Source organism: Colletes latitarsis, chromosome 12 (genome assembly GCF_051014445.1).
Source record: "Colletes latitarsis isolate SP2378_abdomen chromosome 12, iyColLati1, whole genome shotgun sequence".
Classification (NCBI taxonomy): domain Eukaryota; kingdom Metazoa; phylum Arthropoda; class Insecta; order Hymenoptera; family Colletidae; genus Colletes; species Colletes latitarsis.
Window position 1 is genome coordinate 25300078 of NC_135145.1, and position 21241 is coordinate 25321318.

Genomic DNA, 21241 nt, shown 5'->3' on the forward strand with positions numbered 1-21241 from the left:
AAGACCAGCAGATTGAAAAGTTTACCGCGTCTAACAAAGCCGACAGCGAAATTACCAGCGTTTAAGGAAGTTTCCAACTGTTCCCTCCGTGCATATTACCATCATTGTGCAATTTTAATTACGCTAATATTTTATCTCATCGCGCAAAACTCGAGGACGAACTTCTGAGAAATATGTGGAAATGGAATGGCAAGAGGCTGGGGACGATTTTTGAGAAATCGCAGCTAGCGTGCATTGTGTGATACTCTCCACCGAAAAAAGGAGAACGAACGTACACGTTTAAACGGTGACCTACTTGCAACTGCAAACGCGTTAGGTCTGGTGCATTTGCAAGCTGGTGTATCATCGGAGGGTTGCGCAGCCAATCTCCTGTCGCGACCCACGATTTAAGCAACCATTTCGTTTCTTGGATTTCTGTCGACTTCAAAGCACATTCCACTGTCTCTCTAACGACACGTCTGATTATTCAGTTAATCTTTTTAGAACAGTTTTTCTGTTGAGAGGAGTTTCTCAAATATTTCTTGCTTTCGAATATTCATTTCGATGATTCGTAATACAATTTCAGTACTGAAGTGGTCAAATAGTGTTTGAATACTTCGCCATTTTAATTTCATTCGAGTACTATTCCAATACTTGTAAAAATAATATTCGAATACCTAATCAACACCACAAGATTGGAATAACGTTCGAATAATTGACTACTGAAGTATTATTTTAGTAATTTACTACTATTACTACTATTCGTAAATTCGTACAATTTCAATACTGAAGTAGTCAAATAGTGTTTGAATACTTCGCCATTTTAATTTCATTCGAGTACTATTCCAATACTTGTAAAAATAATATTCGAATACCTAATCAACACCACAAGATTGGAATAACACTCGAATAATTGACTACTGAAGTATTATTTTAGTAATTTACTATTTTAACATTTTTCCAATACGTATATTGAAATATAAATATTTCTGCTTTCGAATATTCATATATTTCGATGATATTTCGAGTACTATTCCAATACTTGGCTATAAAAATAATATTCGAATACCTAATCAACACCATAAGATAGGAATAACATTCGAATAATTGACTACTGAAGTATTATTTTAGTATTTTACTATTTTAACATTTTTCCAACACGTTTATTAAAATATAAATATTTCTGCTTTCGAATATTCATATATTTCGATGATTCGAATACAATTTCAGTACAGAAGTAGTCAAATAGTGTTTGAATACTTCGCCATTTTAATTTCATTTGAGTACTATTCCAATACTTGTAAAAATAATATTCGAATACCTAATCAACACCACAAGATTGGAATAACGTTCGAATAATTGACTACTGAAGTATTATTTTAGTATTTTACTACTATTACTACTGTTCGTAAATTCATCGAATACAATTTCAGTACTGAAGTAGTCAAATAGTGTTTGAATACTTCGCCATTTTAATTTCATTCGAGTACTATTCCAATACTTGTAAAAATAATATTCGAATACCTAATCAACACCACAAGATAGGAATAACATTCGAATAATTGACTACTGAAGTATTATTTTAGTAATTTACTATTTTAACATTTTTCCAATACGTATATTGAAATATAAATATTTCTGCTTTCGAATATTCATATATTTCGATGATATTTCGAGTACTATTCCAATACTTGGCTATAAAAATAATATTCGAATACCTAATCAACACCACAAGATAGGAATAACATTCGAATAATTGACTACTGAAGTATTATTTTAGTAATTTACTGTTTTAACGTTTTTCCAATACGTATATTGAAATATAAATACTTCTTGCTTTCGAATATTCACATATTTCGATGATTAGTAAATTCATCGAGTACAATTTCAGTACTGAAGTAGTCAAATAGTGTTTGAATACTTCGCCATTTTAATTTCATTCGAGTACTATTCCAATACTTGTAAAAATAATATTCGAATACCTAATCAACACCACAAGATAGGAATAACATTCGAATAATTGACTACTGAAAAACTATTTTAGAATTTACTATTTTAACATTTTTCCAGCTCGTATCTTTCCAAATACTTTATTATAAAAATATTGTTACGTCAGTATTTTAATATTATTCGAGTACTTGACTATTTCAATACCATTAGAATACTTTATTGTAAGAATAATATTCGAATACCTCACGATAAGAATAACATTCGAATAATTGACTACTGAAGTATCATTTTAGTACTTGACTATTAAAACACGTGACTTTTAAAATACTTCACATACAAATATTTGCCAATTCGAATACTATTTGACTACTCGAACGATTTACTGTTAGAGTGCTGTTTGAAATCAAATGAACATTCGAATAATTGACTACTGAAGTATTATCTTAGTATTTTACTATTTTAACACTTTTAAAATACTCCACTACATACAAATATTTGCCAATTCGAATACAATTTGACTACTCGAACGATTTACTGTTAGAGTGCTGTTCGAAATAAAAATAACATTCGAATAATTGACTACTGAAGTATTATTTTAATACTTTACTATTTTAACACTTTTAAAATACTCCACTACATACAAATATTTGCCAATTCAAATACTATTTGACTACTCGAACGATTTACTGTTAGAGTGCTGTTCGAAATGAAAATAACATTCGAATAATTGACTACTGAAGTATTACTTTAGTACTTTACTATTCGAACACTTTTAAAATACTCCACTACATACAAATATTTGCCAATTCGAATACTATTTGACTACTCGAATGATTTACTGTTAGAGTGCTGTTCGAAATAAAAATAACATTCGAATAATTGACTACTGAAGTATTATTTTAATACTTTACTATTTTCACACTTTTAAAATACTTCACTACATACAAATATTTGCCAATTCGAATACTATTTGACTACTCAAATGATTTACTGTTAGAGTGCTGTTCGAAATCAAATGAACATTCGAATAATTGACTACTGAAGTATTATCTTAGTATTTTACTGTTTTAACACTTTTAAAATACTCCACTACATACAAATATTTGCCAATTCGAATACTATTTGACTACTCGAATGATTTACTGTTAGAATGCATGACTTTTGGAATAATATTCAAATCCTCTACTCTTGAAATACTGGACTACTCGAATACTAGTATATTTCGTACACTGATTAAGTATCTGAATATTAGTAATATTTGTATTATAGTATTATAAATCAACTTTGAATTAATTCTTCTGACATTCTACTTCGCTGTTTCTATTTTCCTAGAGAAAATGCGTCGATAACCGAAGGCAGATTACGAATTACGGTCTCTTCGAAGCGGCCATTTGAATTTTAGCTGCCACTTAACGCACTCCGCATGTAACCAGAAGCATCGAGTGACTCGACAACTTCGTAGAGACCGCGTGCTCCAGGAACTCGTAATTGTTTTGAATTAACGATACTTTAAGCTTCGGCCTAAGCTGCAGCCGTTACTCGACGGACCGTCTACCGGGTGGACAATTTATAACGGTATAACTAAATTGGAGACACAAAATTCCATTCCAGATAACAATTTTTATCGAATACAAATATCTATTTTACATTCTGAGTGATTCTCGTTAACATGTGAATAGTAACCAGTAACACTATAGTTTTTTTTTTATGAAATATCTCTACAAACTACGTATTCTTTAGTAACCCTAACATATTTATATAAAATGACCTAAAAACACTTCTAAAGTTAGATATCGATTGCCTTGCATCGAGTAATTTTATTCCCATAAAAACGGGGTGGTCTTGGTTGTGGTTTGAACTAAAATCAAATCCAATCGGATTTTTAAAAAATTGAAAATAGTTTACGCGACTGATGATCCTGGTATCTCCAAATTGGCTGGGAACAGATAAAAAAAAAAAAATAAAACGAGTATCTCCAGCCCTCCATGAAATCATTTTCGTATTAATCACCGGGCGAAATAAAACCTAAAACGATCGACGAGTTTTCGAAAAATTTCACACCTTCTCGATTTTTTTTCTCGAAATTTGACAGGATTTCGAAACTAAGTCTAATGACCAAAAATGATTGCAATTGACCCCCACACATAACAATATTTTTTTCAGAAAGATTTGAAAAATTTTTTCCTCCCGTCAAAAAATTTCATATTTTCTCGATTTTTTTTCTCGAAATTGGATAGGATTTCGAAACTAAGTCTAATGACCAAAAATGATTGCAATTGACCCCCAAAACCGACAATAATTTTTTTAGAACGATTTGAAAAATTTTTTCCCCCCGTCAAAAAATTTCATATTTTCTCGATTTTTTTTCTCGAAATTGGATAGGATTTCGAGGGTATGTGTGATGACCAAAAATTATTGTAATTAACCCCCATAGATAACAGTATTTTTTTCAGAAAGATTTAAAAAATTTTTAATTTTCTCGAAAAATTTTACACTTTCTGCAATTTTTTTCTAGAAATTGGATAGGATTTGGAGGGTATGTGTAATGACCAAAAATGATTGTAATTAACCCCCACAGATAACAATATTTTTTTTAGAAAGATTTGAAAAATTTTTAATTTTCTTGAAAAATTTTACACTTTCTGGAATTTTTTTCTCGAAATTGGATAGGATTTCGAGACTAAGTCTAATGACCAAAAATGATTGTAATTAACCCCCAAAACCGACAATAATTTTTTTAGAAAGATTTGAAAAAATTTTTCCCCCCGTCAAAAAATTTCATACCTTCTCGATTTTTTTTCTCGAAATTGGATAGGATTTCGAGACTAAGTCTAATGACCCAAAATGATTGTAATTAACCCCCACAGATAACAGTATTTTTTTCAGAACGATTTGAAAAATTTTTAATTTTCTCGAAAAATTTTACACTTTCTGGAATTTTTTTCTCGAAATTGGATAGGAATTCAAGACTATGTCTAATGACCAAAAATGATTCTAATTAACCTCCACAGATAACAGTATTTTTTTCAGAACGATTTGAAAAATTTTTAATTTTCTTGAAAAATTTTACACTTTCTGGAATTTTTTTCTCAAAATTGGACAGGATTTCGAGACTAAGTCTAATGACCAAAAGTGATTGCAATTAACTCCCAAAACCGACAATAATTTTTTTAGAAAGATTTGAAAAATTTTTTCCCCCCGTCGAAAAATCTCATATTTTCTCGATTTTTTTTCTCGAAATTGGGTAGGATTTCGAGGGTATGTGTGATGACCAAAAATGATTGTAATTAACCCCCACAGATAATGATATTTTTTTCAGAAAGATTTGAAATATTTTTTCCCCCTGTCAAAAAATTTCATACCTTCTCGATTTTTTTTCTCGAAATTGGATAGGATTTCAAGACTATGTCTAATGACCCAAAATGATTGTAATTAACCCCCACAGATAACAATATTTTTTTCAGAAAGATTTAAAAAATTTTTAATTTTCTCGAAAAATTCTACACTTTCTGGAATTTTTTTCTAGAAATTGGATAGGAATTCGAGACTATGTCTAATGACCAAAAATGATTCTAATTAACCCCCATACATAACAGTATTTTTTTCAGAACGATTTGAAAAATTTTTAATTTTCTCGAAAAATTCTACACTTTCTGGAATTTTTTTCTCGAAATTGGATAGGAATTCGAGACTATGTCTAATGACCAAAAATGATTGCAATTAACCCCCAAAACCAAAAATAATTTTTCCAGACCGATTAGAAATTTTCTAATTTAATTATTAATAAAGAATATCATTCTACTGAGTTCTACTCAACAAAATCAATTCATGGCCGCAAACTGGACCATCTTCCTAGTTAAAAATACATACTAACCATTTCTTGGAAGCACTCGGAATAATTATCTCGCGTTAATCGTGGAAAAGCCTTGGCCATCCTGCTCTACGTGACATGAATTTAACGACGCAATTAAGATATTCTCAGTACACGGAGCAGCTAAGAGATCTTGCTTGAAAAAAATAGATTTCTGCCTCGTGCAACTATTGCCTTGACCAGAGAGAACACTGGCGCCCATTTTGCGCTGTTGTTCGCTTCAGACTCGTTCGTTTCACCCTTGAAAGTGTTTCAGTATCGAACTACGAGTCCTCGATTGTTTTCGTGACGCACAACGGGAAATAATAGGTCAGCGTTGGGAACAATCCCTATCGATTCCTCATTGGTACAGCAGTACAAACTTATTAGAATATTCCAATCCACCATGAATTCACTGTTCCATGCCACTGGTGCGTCTCATTTCTGACCCAAATATATAAAACGACATCTTTCAAGCTTCTGCTACTATTTCATGCACCGTCGGTAAAATAGGGACCGATTGTATCATTGTACAAAATTCCTAAAAACGATTTAAACTCAGACAACATATTTTCTGTTACACTTGACCTTGTGTAATTAATTTTTTAACTCGAAAATCATATCTCAATGTATTTTTACACCAGATAAAATTAACAGAAGTGTTTAATTATAGACTATAGAGTTTTTGAAAGTATTTAATAGAGAATATTTATTGTACCCTCATAATTAGAGTGTATTTTGAGTATATTGAGATTGTTTGGAATTAGTTCTCGATTATTATTGCGAATAATTTGTCGACAATGTTTGTTTTCATGTTGTTTTTGAAGCTCTACTGCGTTCCAATATTTGTGATATGAATTCTGTGTGTATATGTGCTCTGATTTACTGAAAAAATTCGATAATTGACGAAATAACACTCGAATTCCGAACGAAATGAATGTATTAAATTCATCAAATACGAGTGAAATGTTTTCAAATAACAGGTGATGGATGAAAACAATATTATTTATTGAATCAATTGTTCAGAGAAATTTGTATTAATTTACTGGAAAATATTGTAATTTTATGCTATTTTTAATTGTGTTTTTTTCTGCTTTTAATTCTCGAAGTAACCACTTTTTGAATCCATCAAATTACATAATTAAATATTAATTTTGTGATTACTTTTCAATTCAATTTGAACAAAATATTCATTAAATAAGGAATAATAAACTATGTAAATTTGAAACTATTATATTAATCAATTTTCAAGTTATATTTTTATATTATTCGATTTATTTTCTATTCGTATTTGTTGAACAAAATAATTTGAAATAATTAAACTATGTTTTTATGTAACCCCCATAGCCTATTAAAATAGAAAGAGACGGAGTAAAATTATTGATTTTTTAATTTCGTCGAAATATTTGAGCACCCCATGTCGATTTTTCTTAAAAATTCGTTTTTCATTTTTAGTAATTTTATTTGACGTCCTACAGAAAGGTTGTTTAATACTTTTTTGTACGTACCTATGGGCTCTATTTCAGGGAAAAGTTTCATTGAAATATATTCACTATTGCAGGAGTTATGGCTGTTTGAAAATTGGACTATATTTATTGGGTTTTTCTCATTTTGCGGGGTCAAAGAACAAGTTTTCCAATATTTTTGGAATTTGTACATATTGTACACTAAAATACGCGTCGTTTGGCTTTTTGAACATTAAAATCGTCCAATTCGTTCAGAAGTTATGGTGTTTTAAAGATTCACATGGGATACATTTCTGGCCTGGAATTATATTTTCATTTAGGAATTTTTTTCTCGAAATTCCCTAGGAATTCGGGGGAATGTCTAATGACCAAAAATGATTGTAATTAACCCTTGCAAATGAAGATAATTTTTTTAGAACGATTTGAAATTTTTTAATTTTGTCGAAAAATTTCACACCTTCTCGAATTTTTTACTCGAAAGTGGGTAGGATTTCGAGGGTATGTCTAATGACCAAAAATGATTGTAATTAACCCCCACACATAACAGTATTTTTTTCAGAACGATTTGAAATTTTTTAATTTCGTCGAAAAATTTAAGTACCTACCCCCTGTCGATTTTTCTTAAAAATTAGTTTTTCATTTTTAGTAATTTTATTTGACGTGCTACAGAAAAGTTGTTTAATACTTTTTTGTAGGTACCTATGGGCTTTACTTCAAGGAAAAGTTTCATTAAAATATATTCACTATTGTAGGAGTTATGGCTGTTTGAAAATTGGACCATTTTTATTGGGTGTTTCTCATTTTAAGGGGTCAAAGAATAACTTTTTCATTATTGTTAGAGTTTCTACGTATTCTATATCAAAATACGCGGCGTTTGGCTTTTTGAACATTAAAATCGTCCAATCCGTTCAGAAGTTATGAGGTTTTAAAGATTCACATGAAATTTATGGAATACATTTCTAGCTTGGAATTATATTTTCATTTAGGAATTTTTTTCTCGAAATTGCGTAGGAATTCGGGGGTATGTCTAATGACCAAAAATGATTGCAATTGACCCCCACACATAACAGTATTTTTTTCAGAACGATTTGAAATTTTTTAATTTCGTTGAAAAATTTAGGCACCTACCCCCTGTCGATTTTTCTTAAAAATTAGTTTTTCATTTTTAGTAATTTTATTTGACGCGCTACGGAAAAGTTGTGTAATACTTTTTTGTAGGTACCCATGAGCTCTACTGCAGAAAAAAGTTTCATTGAAATATATTCACTATTGTAGGAGTTATGGTTGTTTGAAAATTGGACTATATTTATTGGGTTTTTCGCATTTTGCGGAGTCAAGGACCAACTTTTCCAATATTTTTACGATTTCTACATATTCTAGACTAAAATACGCGGCGTTTGGCTTTTTGAACATTAAAATCGTCCAGTCCGTTCAGAAGTTATGACGTTTTAAAGATTCACATGAAATTTATGGGATACATTTCTAGCCTGGAATTATATTTTCATTTAGGAATTTTTTTCTCGAAATTCCGTAGGATTTGGAGGATATGTCTAATGACCAAAAATGATTGTAATTAACCCCCACACATAACAGTATTTTTTTCAGAACGATTTGAAATTTTTTTTTTTCGGTGAATAATTTAGGCACCTACCCCCTATCGATTTTCCTTAAAAATTCGTTTTTGATTTTTAATAATTTAGCTTGACATCCCACAGAAAAGTTGTTTAATACTTTTTTGTAGGTACCTATGGGCTTTACTTCAAGGAAAAGTTTCATTAAAATATATTCACTATTGTAGGAGTTATGGTTGTTTGAAAATTGGACTATATTTATTAGGTTTTTCTCATTTTGCGGGGTCAAAGAATAACTTTTTCATTATTGTTAGAGTTTCTACGTATTCTACACTAAAATTCGCGTCGTTTGGCTTTTTGAACATTAAAATCGTCCAATTCGTTTAAAAGTTATGGTGTTTTAAAGATTTACATGGGATACATTTCTGGCCTGGAATTATATTTTTATTTAGGAATTTTTTTCTCGAAAGTGCATAGGAATTCGGGAATATGTCTAATGACAAAAAACAATTGTAATGGACCCCCGTAACTAAAAATAATTTTTTCAGAACGATTTGAAATTTTCAAATATAATTATTTACTATTTTTTAACAAAGCCTCCATCAACAAACAGACAAACTTAATTGTCCTCTTACTTTGGCCTCCCAGGGTTTTTCGAACACCCTGTTAATTGAAATTAATACCTTTATCTCAAACATTATGCAAGAATTAGTAAAATATTATCCATCTAGCTTACTAATGATCACAGTAAACAAATGAGAAAACTATCGTATCGCCCTATCGAATCACTCCCGTCGCTGATCAACTCATCGATGAATCCCCAACACACTAATATAACCCCTTCAGTTACGCAATCACCCAACAGTTGAAGAATAAAGAGCACACAAATTCCTAAATGAAAATATAATTCCCAGTCAGAAATATATCCCATGTGAATCTTTAAGACACCATAACTCCCGAACGGATTGGCCGAGTCTAAGTTTCAAAAACGCAAACGACGCGTATTTTAGTGGAGAATATATAGAAATTGTAAAAATATTCAGAAACTTTATGCTTGACACCGGAAAATTAGAAAAACTCCATAAAAGTGGTCCAATTTTCAAACAGCCATAACTCCTATAATAGTGAATATATTTAAATGAAACTTTTTTCTGAAGTAGAGCTCTTGAGTACCTACAAAAAAGTACTAAACAACTTTTCCATAGGACGCCTAACAAATTTATCAAAAATGAAAAACGAATTTCTACGGAGAATTAACCAGCACAGTAGTATAACCCCTTCAGTTACGCAAACAACCATAATTCTTACAATAGTAAAAGGATTTTATTGAAATTTAGTTTGCAAGTAGAGCTCATCGGTAGCTACAAAAAAGTATTAAACAACTTTTCCATAGGACGCCTACCAAATTTATCAAAAATCAAAAACGAATTACTAAGAAAATTAACTTCAGTTACGCAAACAACCATAATTCTTACAATAGTAAATGGATTTTATTGAAATTTAGTTTGCAAGTAGAACTCATCGGTAGCTACAAAAAAGTATTAAACAACTTTTCCATAGGACGCCTACCAAATTTATCAAAAATCAAAAACGAATTTCTACGGAGAATTAACCAGCACAATAATGTAACCCCTTCAGTTACGCAAACAACCATAATTCTTACAATAGTAAATGGATTTTATTGAAATTTAGTTTGGAAGTAGAGCTCATCGGTAGCTACAAAAAAGTATTAAACAACTTTTCCATACGACGCCTACCAAATTTATCAAAAATCAAAAACGAATTTCTAAGGAAAATTAACCAGCACAGTAGTATAACCCCTTCAGTTACGCAAACAACCATAATTCTTACAATAGTCAATGGATTTTATTGAAATTTAGTTTGCAAGTAGAGCTCATCGGTAGCTACAAAAAAGTATTAAACAACTTTTCCATAGGACGCCTACCAAATTTATCAAAAATCAAAAACGATTTTCTAAGGAAAATTAACTTCAGTTACGCAAACAACCATAATTCTTACAATAGTCAATGGATTTTATTGAAATTTAGTTTGCAAGTAGAGCTCATCGGTGGCTACAAAAAAGTATTAAACAACTTTTCCATACGACGCCTACCAAATTTATCAAAAATCAAAAACGAATTTCTACGGAGAATTAACCAGCACAGTAGTATAACCCCTTCAGTTACGCAAACAACCATAATTCTTACAATAGTCAATGGATTTTATTGAAATTTAGTTTGCAAGTAGAGCTCATCGGTAGCTACAAAAAAGTATTAAACAACTTTTCCATAGGACGCCTACCAAAATTATCAAAAATCAAAAACGAATTTCTAAGGAAAATTAACCAGCACAGTAGCATAACCCCTTCAGATACGCAATGTTGAAGAATAAAGGAGCACGTTACCTTGTCGAGATCGATCTCGTCCTGGGAGTTGAGCTCCGGGCAGGCAAAGGTCGAGTATTCCGAGTTGTTGACGGTGTTGTCCGCCCTCGAGACACCAGCCAGGAACAGCACCACTAAGCACCACTTCATCGCGACGGATCTCAGCCCTGGAAGGTACCCAAACTCCTCCACCTTGTCTCGATCACTCTATCGCTGGCATTCGACCTTGAACGTCACCGACTTTGACCCAATTTTTCGCGTCCCAGGACCCTGGTTCGGATTAGAACCTCACCGCGAGAGGCAACATCGCTGTTGCACTCTCTAGATCACCTGGAGCTTCCCTGTTCTCCGGAAACTCTATTTCCACCTGGACAATGGACCCCTGGGCCTCGATGGTCGATTCACTGGAACTCCAACTCGAGTTTTGGTGGACACTCGCGGCACTGTTCGACACTGTTCCGCACGGATCGCGCGATCGATGTGAACTCGTCGACGCTCGCGAGGCGAGAGCCAGCGATCTACGAGGATCGAGCAGGCAGGGATGCGCGCGCGGCGCAGTCGTACTCTGACGTTCCCAGCTCCGTCGCGATCACTATGGGAGGGGGGGAGGTAAGAATGGACGCGGGGATCGAGAATTAACCAGAGGATCCCGAAGAAGGTTATTTTCGGTGGGAATCTGCGCTGTGGAGGCTCTGATCGAATTTTGAGATTAACTTCGCTAGGGGAATAACAATTACTGGACTACGGGAACCTAGAATCTTTTTTTGTGACAGATTGCCTAACGTTTGAAGAGTTTTTAAGTTTGAATTTTTTTAAATTGATAAATTGATTAGTTTTTGAGTGGGTTTTTAGTTGATTTGTTGAGTTATGAAGAGTTCTTTTGGGGTGAAGTTTAATTTGGGATTGTTTATTGATACTTGGAATGGAATTTGTTGCAAATTGATTTGTGGACTTATATAGGGGGTGGTTTATAGTATAGAATTGTTTTTGAGATAGAATTTTATTTTTTGAGTGGGTTTTTAGTTGAATTATTGATTTATGAATCGTTCTTTGGGGGTTAAAGTTTAATTTGAGAGTTTTTGGAATGGAATTTGTTTCAAAGGGATTTGTGGACTTATATAGAGGGTGGTTTATAGTATAGAATCGTTTTTATGAAAAAATATTATTTCATAATTGTGTTATTAGTTGAATTATTGAGTTATGAAGAGTTCTTTTGGGATGAAGTTTAATTTGAGAGTTTCTTATTAATCTTTGGAATGGAATTTGTTCCAAAGGGACTCATGACCTTATATAGAGGGTGGTTTATAGTATAGAATCGTTTTTAAGCTAAAATATTATTCTATAATTGTGTTGTTAGTTGAATTATTGATTTATGAAGCATTTTTTTGGGGTTGAAGTTTAATTCGAGAGTTTTTTATTGATTTTTGGAATGGAATTTGTTGCAAAGGGATTTGTGGACTTATATAGAGGGTGGTTTATAGTATAGAATTGTTTTTGAGATAAGATTTTAGTTTTTGAGTGGATTGTTAGTTGATTTGTTGAGTTATGAAGAGTTCTTTTGGGGATGAAGTTTAATTTGGGATTGTTTATTGATCTTTGGAATGGAATTTGTTGCAAAGGGATTTGTGGACTTATATAGAGGGTGGTTTATAGTATAGAATCGTTTTTATGAAAAAATATTATTTCATAATTGTGTTATTAGTTGAATTATTGAGTTATGAAGAGTTCTTTTGGGATGAAGTTTAATTTGAGAGTTTCTTATTAATCTTTGGAATGGAATTTGTTCCAAAGGGACTCATGACCTTATATAGAGGGTGGTTTATAGTATAGAATCGTTTTTAAGCTAAAATATTATTCTATAATTGTGTTGTTAGTTGAATTATTGATTTATGAAGCATTTTTTTGGGGTTGAAGTTTAATTCGAGAGTTTTTTATTGATTTTTGGAATGGTATTTGTTGCAAAGGGATTTGTGGACTTATATAGGGGGTGGTTTGTAGTATAGAATTGTTTTTGAGATAAGATTTTAGTTTTTGAGTGGGTTGTTAGTTGATTTGTTGAGTTATGAAGAGTTCTTTTGGGGATGAAGTTTAATTTGGGATTGTTTATTGATCTTTGGAATGGAATTTGTTGCAAAGGGATTTGTGGACTTATATAGAGGGTGGTTTATAGTATAGAATCGTTTTTATGAAAAAATATTATTTCATAATTGTGTTATTAGTTGAATTATTGATTTATGAATCGTTATTTGGGGTTGTTGAATTTTTTTAGTAATCTTTGCAATAGAATTTGTTGCAAAGGGATTTGTGGATTTATATAGAGGGTGGTTTATAGTATAGAATTGTTTTTAAGTTAGAATTTTATTTTTTGAGTGGGTTGTTAGTTGATTTGTTGAGTTATGAAGAGTTCTTTTGGGATGAAGTTTAATTCGAGAGTTTTTTATTGATTTTTGGAATGGAATTTGTTGCAAAGGGATTTGTGGACTTATATAGAGGGTAGTTTATAGTATAGAATAGTTTTTAAGTTAGAATTTTATTTTTTGAATGGGTTGTTATTTGAATTATTGATTTATGAAGCATTCTTTTGGGATGAAGTTTAATTTGAGAGTTTTTTATTGATTTTTGGAATGGAATTTGTTGCAAAGGGATTTGTGGACTTATATAGAGGGTGGTTTGTAGTATAGAATAGTTTTTAAGTTAGAATTTTATTTTTTGATTGGGTTATTAGTTGAATTGTTGAGTTATGAAGAGTTCTTTTGGGGATGAAGTTTAATTTGGGATTGTTTATTGATACTTGGAATGGAATTTGTTGCAAAGGGATTTGTGGACTTATATAGAGGGTGGTTTATAGTATAGAATAGTTTTTAAGATAAATTTTATTCCATAATTGTGTTATTAGTTGAATTATTGATTTATGAAGCATTCTTTTGGGGTTGAAGTTTAATTTGAGAGTTTTTTATTAATCTTTGCAATAGAATTTGTTTCAAAGGGACTCCTAACCTTATATAGAGGGTGGTTTATAGTATAGAATCGTTTTTACGATAAAATTTTATTTCATAATTGTGTTATTAGTTAAATTATTATTTTATGAATAACTTGAATATTTCTATGATTTTCAAAGTATACATTACTAGACAAAATTTTGTATAAAAATTGCATAAAAGTTGCATAGTTTGTAGGAGTACATTATGTAGTGCATTTATCTTTTTTATAGATAGAATCGTTTTGGAGATTTCAAGGTCAACTTTGTTTTTTTTAAATAGAATATAACATTTCAAATCGTTCTGGAAAAATTATTCTCAATTTCGGGGGTTAATTAGAATCATTTTTGGTCATTAGACATACCCCCAAAATCCTACCCCTTTTTGAGAAAAAAATTCGAGAAGATGTGAAATTTTTCGACAAAATTAAAAAATTTCAAATCATATTAAAAAAATTATATTTACTTTCAGTAGGCAATTACAATCATTTTTGGTCATTATACATACCCCCGAAATCCTAACCATTTTCGAGAAAAAAATTCAAGAATATATTGAAATTTTTTGACAAAATTAAAAAATTTCAAATCATATTAAAAAAATTATATTTAGTTACAGGGGTCAAATACAATCATTTTTGGTCATTAGACATACTATCGAAATTCTACCTACTTTCGAGAAAAAAATTCCTAAATGAAAATATAATTCCAAGTCAAAAATTTTCCCCATTCGAATCTTTAAAACACCATAACTTCTAAACGGATTGGACGATTCTAAGTTTCAAAAAGCCAAACGACGCGTATTTTGATGTAGAATACGCAGAAACTCTAACAATAACGAAAAAGTTATTCTTTGACCCCCTAAAGTGAGAAAAACCCCATAAAAACAATCCAATTTTCAAACAACCATAACTCCCACAATAGTGAATATATTTCAGTGAAACTTTTTTCTAAAGTAGTGCCCATAGGTACCTACAAAAAAGTATTAAACAACTTTTCTGTAGGACCTCAAATGAAATTACTAAAAATGAAAAACTAATTTTTAAGAAAAATCGACAGACCTAAATTTTTCACCGAAATAAAAAAATTTCAAATCGTTCTGAAAAAAATACTGTTATGTGTGGGGGTTAATTACAATCATTTTTGGTGAACAGACCTACCCCAGAATTCCTCCCCACTTTCGATTAAAAAATTAATTTCTAAAAATATAAAGTCTGACCAAAACTGTCTGATTACCCTAAAAAAAAAATATCAAATCGTTCTGAAAAAATTATTGTTAGCTGCAGGGGTCAATTACAACAATTTTTGGTGAACAGACCTACCCCCAAAATCCCACCCACTTTCTAGAAAAAAATTCAATTCATTCAGAACTTTAAAAGTTAATAACTTTTTAACGAAGCCTCAATCAACAAATTAATATTCTTGATTTTCTTTCTATTTTGACCTCTAGAATCTCCCAATAAAATTTCTTCTGGCCTAACACCCTGCATAAAAGGAACACGTGGCATATTTTATTTATTTTATCAAAATTTATTTCCCACGAAACGTACATATGTCGATATAAACATTGATGTACTCGAATCAACCAGTAAAACAGCGCACGTCTCAGTTTTTGCCCGGTTCTACGATAAATAAAGTTGTGTAAGACGCCACGAAGACTTCAGTTTGATCGTCTTCCCTGACACGGGACGTACGATCCGAACAAATGCCTGGGAAACCGAAGAAAAGTAGAAAAGAAACAGAAAACGACTTCTCCGGGACAGAGTCGAGGATCACAGAAGAAATCGAGGAACGTAGGAAATATGGGAAAACGATTGTTGCGTCCAATGAGTTTCCCATGATACTCGCGAGAAGACAGAACGGAATTGTTCGACTTAAAATGAGCTACCATGTATTATTCATTCGTATTTTTTGCATTCATAAACTGAATATCACCCTGTTCTCGCCCACTGTTCTTCGATGAGAGAAATATCAGAGATAAAATTAATTTTACGTGCCTCTTATTTAAACAGATCTCAAAAAAAATGAAAAAATTAATTCTTTATAATTATATATATATTTAAAAATATCTAAATTATCTACAACTGTATTTTTAGTATTTTTGCAATTTTAAAAGACACTGGATTACTCAGAAAAGTGGACAAAATAATATAAATATGTTAAATGTTTAAATAATCTATTAAAACAGGCCGTAAATATTATAAATATTGCAATATTTCCATTGGTACAATTGAGTGTTTTCTTCCAATTATTTCGAGTCGATTATTCGATAAAAATAATTGAAATTCAGTCTAAAATGGACCTCAATTTCCATGTAAATATGTTAAATATTTGGAGTCTGAATAATCTAGAAAATAATCTACCAAAACAAGTCAGAAATATTATAAATATTGCAATATTTCCATCGATACAATTGAGTGTTTTCTTCCAATTATTTTGAGTCGATTATTCAATAAAAAAAATTGAAATTCAGTCTGAAATGGACCCCAATTTCCATGTAAATATGTTAAATATTTGAAGTCTGAATAATCTATCAGAACAAGTCAGAAATATTATAAATATTGCAATATTTCCATCGATAAAATTGAGTGTTTTCTTCCAATTATTTGGAGTCGATTATTCGATAAAAATAATTGAAATTCAGTCTGAAATGGACCTCAATTTCCATATAAATGTATTAAATATTTGAAGTCTGAATAATCTATCAAAATAAGTCAGAAATATTATAAATATTGCAATATTTCCATCGATACAATGGAATGTTTTCTTCCAATTATTTCGAGTCGATTATTCAGTAAAAAAAATTGAAATTCAGTCTGAAATGGACCCCAATTTCCATGTAAATATGTTAAATATTTGAAGTCTGAATAATCTATCAGAACAAGTCAGAAATATTATAAATATTGCAATATTTCCATTGATACAATTGAGTGTTTTCTTCCAATAATTTTGAGTCGATTATTCAATAAAAAAAATTGAAATTCAGTCTGAAATGGACACCAATTTCCATAAAAATGTATTAAATATTTGAAGTCTGAATAATCTATCAGAACAAGTCAGAAATATTATAAATATTGCAATATTTTCATTGATAAAATTGAGTGTTTTCTTCCAATTATTTCGAGTCGATTATTCAATAAAAATAATTGAAATTCAGTCTGAAATGGACCTCAATTTCCATGTAAATGTATTAAATATTTGAAGTCTGAATAATCTATCAGAACAAGTCAGAAATATTATAAATATTGCAATATTTCCATCGATACAATTGAGTGTTTTGTTCCAATTATTTCGAGTCGATTATTCAATAAAAATAATTGAAATTCAGTCTGAAATGGACACCAATTTCCATGTAAATATGTTAAATATTTGAAGTCTGAATAATCTAGAAAATAATCTATTAAAACAAGTCAGAAATATTATAAATATTGCAATATTTCCATCGATAAAATTGAGTGTTTTCTTCCAATTATTTCGAGTCGATTATTCAATAAAAATAATTGAAATTCAGTCTGAAATGGACCTCAATTTCCATGTAAATATGTTAAATATTTGAAGTCTGAATAATCTATCAAAACAAGTCAGAAATATTATAACAATTGCAATATTTCCATCGATACAATTGAGTGTTTTCTTCCAATTATTTCGAGTCGATTATTCAGTAAAAATAATTGAAATTCAGTCTGAAATGGACCTCAATTTCCATGTAAATATGTTAAATATTTGGAGTCTGAATAATCTAGAAAATAATCTATCAAAACAAGTCAGAAATATTATAAATATTACAATATTTCCATCGATACAATTGAGTGTTTTCTTCCAATTATTTTGAGTCGATTATTCAATAAAAAAAATTGAAATTCAGTCTGAAATGGACCCCAATTTCCATATAAATGTATTAAATATTTGAAGTCTGAATAATCTATCAGAACAAGTCAGAAATATTATAAATATTGCAATATTTCCATCGATACAATTGAGTGTCTTCTTCCAATTATTTCGAGTCGATTATTCAATAAAAAAAATTGAAATTCAGTCTGAAATGGATCTGAATTTCCATGTAAATATGTTAAACATTTGAAGTCTGAATAATCTAGAAAATAATCTATCAAAACAAGTCAGAAATATTATAAATATTGCAATATTTCCATCGATACAATTGAGTGTTTTCTTCCAATTATTTTGAGTCGATTATTCAGTAAAAAAAATTGAAATTCAGTCTGAAATGGACCCCAATTTCCATATAAATATGTTAAATATTTGAAGTCTGAATAATCTATCAAAACAAGTCAGAAATATTATAAATATTGCAATATTTCCATCGATACAATGGAATGTTTTCTTCCAATTATTTTGAGTCGATTATTCAATAAAAAAAAATTGAAATTCAGTCTGAAATGAACACCAATTTCCATATAAATGTATTAAATATTTGAAGTCTGAATAATCTATCAAAACAAGTCGTAAATATTATAAATATTGCAATATTTCCATCGATACAATTGAATGTTTTCTTCCAATTATTTCGAGTCGATTATTCAATAAAAATAATTGAAATTCAGTCTGAAATGGACCCCAATTTCCATATAAATGTATTAAATATTTGAAGTCTGAATAATCTATCAAAACAAGTCAGAAATATTATAAATATTGCAATATTTCCATCGATACAATTGAGTGTTTTCTTTCAATTATTTCGAGTCGATTATTCAATAAAAATAATTGAAATTCAGTCTGAAATTATCCTGAATTTCCGTGTAAATATGTTAAATGATTAGAATAAGGAAGATTTCACAGGGGAAGCAATATGGAAGACCAAAACTTGTCCGAAAACGTCGAATAGTTGAAGACGGAGTCGATGGAGGGTGGCTCGTACATTGGAATTTAATTTTCAGCGTTTCCGTTTTTTCCCCCCTTTGATCGAGCCGCATAATTATTGCGGGCGAGTAAAGTTCGATAAATTCCAGCGAATTTGCGCGGTCACGGGTCGCGGAGTTCACGCAAACAGCGTTCCAAAGTTTCTTGCGCGTTATCGAGCCGGCCAAAGAAGAGACGTCCCTGCACAGTAATACATAACGAGAACGTTCTGACGACATGATTTCGAGGCACTATAGATCACTATAGAACGATCAAAACAGCAAAACGAGAAGTGGTTCACTGTTTTTGTATTAAATTCGATAGAAACGTATGAGAAGAGCTAATAAAATTGAATTTAAGTTGTTTCGTGATGGTTGACGCGTTCTCCGGTAGAGGGCTACGCTCTCTCACAAGCGCTCGATGGATGTTCTTATTTATAAGTCCTTTTATTAGATATTTGATGCCCCTTTTTGCTGGATCGTGTCTTCCAGAATTTTTATTATGCAGGGTTTTGGTCAATTTTCGAAGAGCTATAACTCTTATGATAGTGGATATATTTGAATGAAACTTTTTTCTGAGGTAGAGCTTATGGGTACCTATGAAAAAGTATTAGACAACTTTTCTGTAGAGCGTTAAATAAAATTATTAAAAATGAAAAAAGAATTTTTAAGAAATATCGACAGTGGGTAGGTGCCTTTTTTCGGTGATAAAAGAAAATTTTAAATCGTTTTGGAAAAAATACTGTTGGCTGCAGGGGTCGATTACAATCATTTTTGGTCATTAGACATATCTTAGAAATCCTAACCATTTTCGAGAAAAAAATTCGAGAAGATATTGACATTTTTAGAAGAAATTAAAAAATTCCAAATCATGCTAGAAAAAATTATATTTTATTACAGGGGACAGTTACAAGCATTTTTGGTCAATAGACGTACCCTCGAAATCCTAACCATTTTCGAGAAAAAAATTCCTAAATGAAAATATAATTCCAGGTCAGAAATGTTTCTCATGCGAATATTTAAAATGGCATAACTTTTGAACGGATTGGACGATTTTAATGTTTAAAAAAGCAAACGACGCGTATTTTAGTGGAGAATATATAGAAATTGTAAAAATATTCAAAAACTTTATGCTTGACACTGCAAAATTAGAAAAACTCCATAAAAGTGGTCCAATTTTCAAACAACCATAATTCCTATAATAGTGAATATATTTAAATGAAACTTTTTTCTGAAGTAGAGCTCTTGAGTACCTACAAAAAAGTATTACACAACTTTTCTGTGGGGCGTCAAATAAAATGATCAAAAATGAAAAACTAATTTTTAAGAAAAATCGACAGGGTGTAGATGCCTAAATTTTCCGACGAAATTAAAAAATTTCAAATCGTTCTAAAAAAAATACTGTTGGCTGCAGGGGTCAATTACAATCATTTTAGGTCATTAGACATATCTTAGAAATCCTAACCATTTTCGAGAAAAAAATTCGAGAAGATATTGAAATTTTTAGAAGAAATTAAAAAATTTCAAATCATGCTAAAAAAATTATATTTAGTTGGAAGGGTCAATTACAAGTATTTTTGGTCAATAGAGGTACCCCCGAAATCCTAACCATTTTCGAGAAAAAAATTCCCAACCGAAAATATAATTTCAGGCTATAAATGTACCCCAAAAATTTCATTCGAATCTTTAAAATATCATAACTTCTGAACGGATTGGACGATTTTAATGTTTAAAAAAGCAAACGACGCGTATTTTAGTGGAGAATATATAGAAATTGTAAAAATATCCAAAAAGTTGATTCTTAACACTGGAAAACTTGAAAACCCCCATAAAAATGGTCCAATTTTGAAACAGCCATAACTCCTACAATAGTGAATATATTTCAATGAAACTTTTCCCTGAAGTAGAGCCCATAGGTGCCTACAAAAAAGTATTAAACAACATTTCCATACAACGCCTACCAAATATATTAAAAATAAAAAACGAAAATCTGATTAAATACTCAATTCTCTCTATTCTATTGTCAGAGAGAATTTAATATTTTTAAATTCAACAAAGAATGTTTTTGCGTTCGTCAATGTAACCCTGATCGCTGTCGAAATGTTTCACCCTCGTTAGGGGGTAGTTGTTCCATTAATTTCTTATTTTCATGATGATTAATAATCCTTGCGGTGTAAATTGTGATCGTAAGTGGTTAACGACTTATCAGATC

At 30.7% G+C, this 21241-nt stretch overlaps 2 protein-coding genes across 3 annotated transcripts in view; one reads left to right on the forward strand and one right to left on the reverse strand.

Annotated features, from left to right (window-relative positions):
* The window catches only part of LOC143348962 (uncharacterized), a 438943-nt gene extending 426223 nt beyond the window's left edge, over nt 1-12720 (reverse strand). The window contains exon 1 of one of the 2 annotated variants that reach the window (XM_076779761.1): nt 11221-12720. In XM_076779761.1, the coding sequence (XP_076635876.1) occupies nt 11221-11349 (129 nt within the window). In that variant the 5' untranslated portion in view covers nt 11350-12720. The remainder of the gene's footprint in view (nt 1-11220) is intronic. The other variant, XM_076779759.1, reaches the window with a different exon arrangement.
* Nucleotides 1-21241, forward strand: part of Muted (biogenesis of lysosome-related organelles complex 1 subunit 5) — a 137029-nt gene that overhangs the window by 98236 nt on the left and 17552 nt on the right. The gene's annotated exons all lie outside the window — the stretch shown is intronic.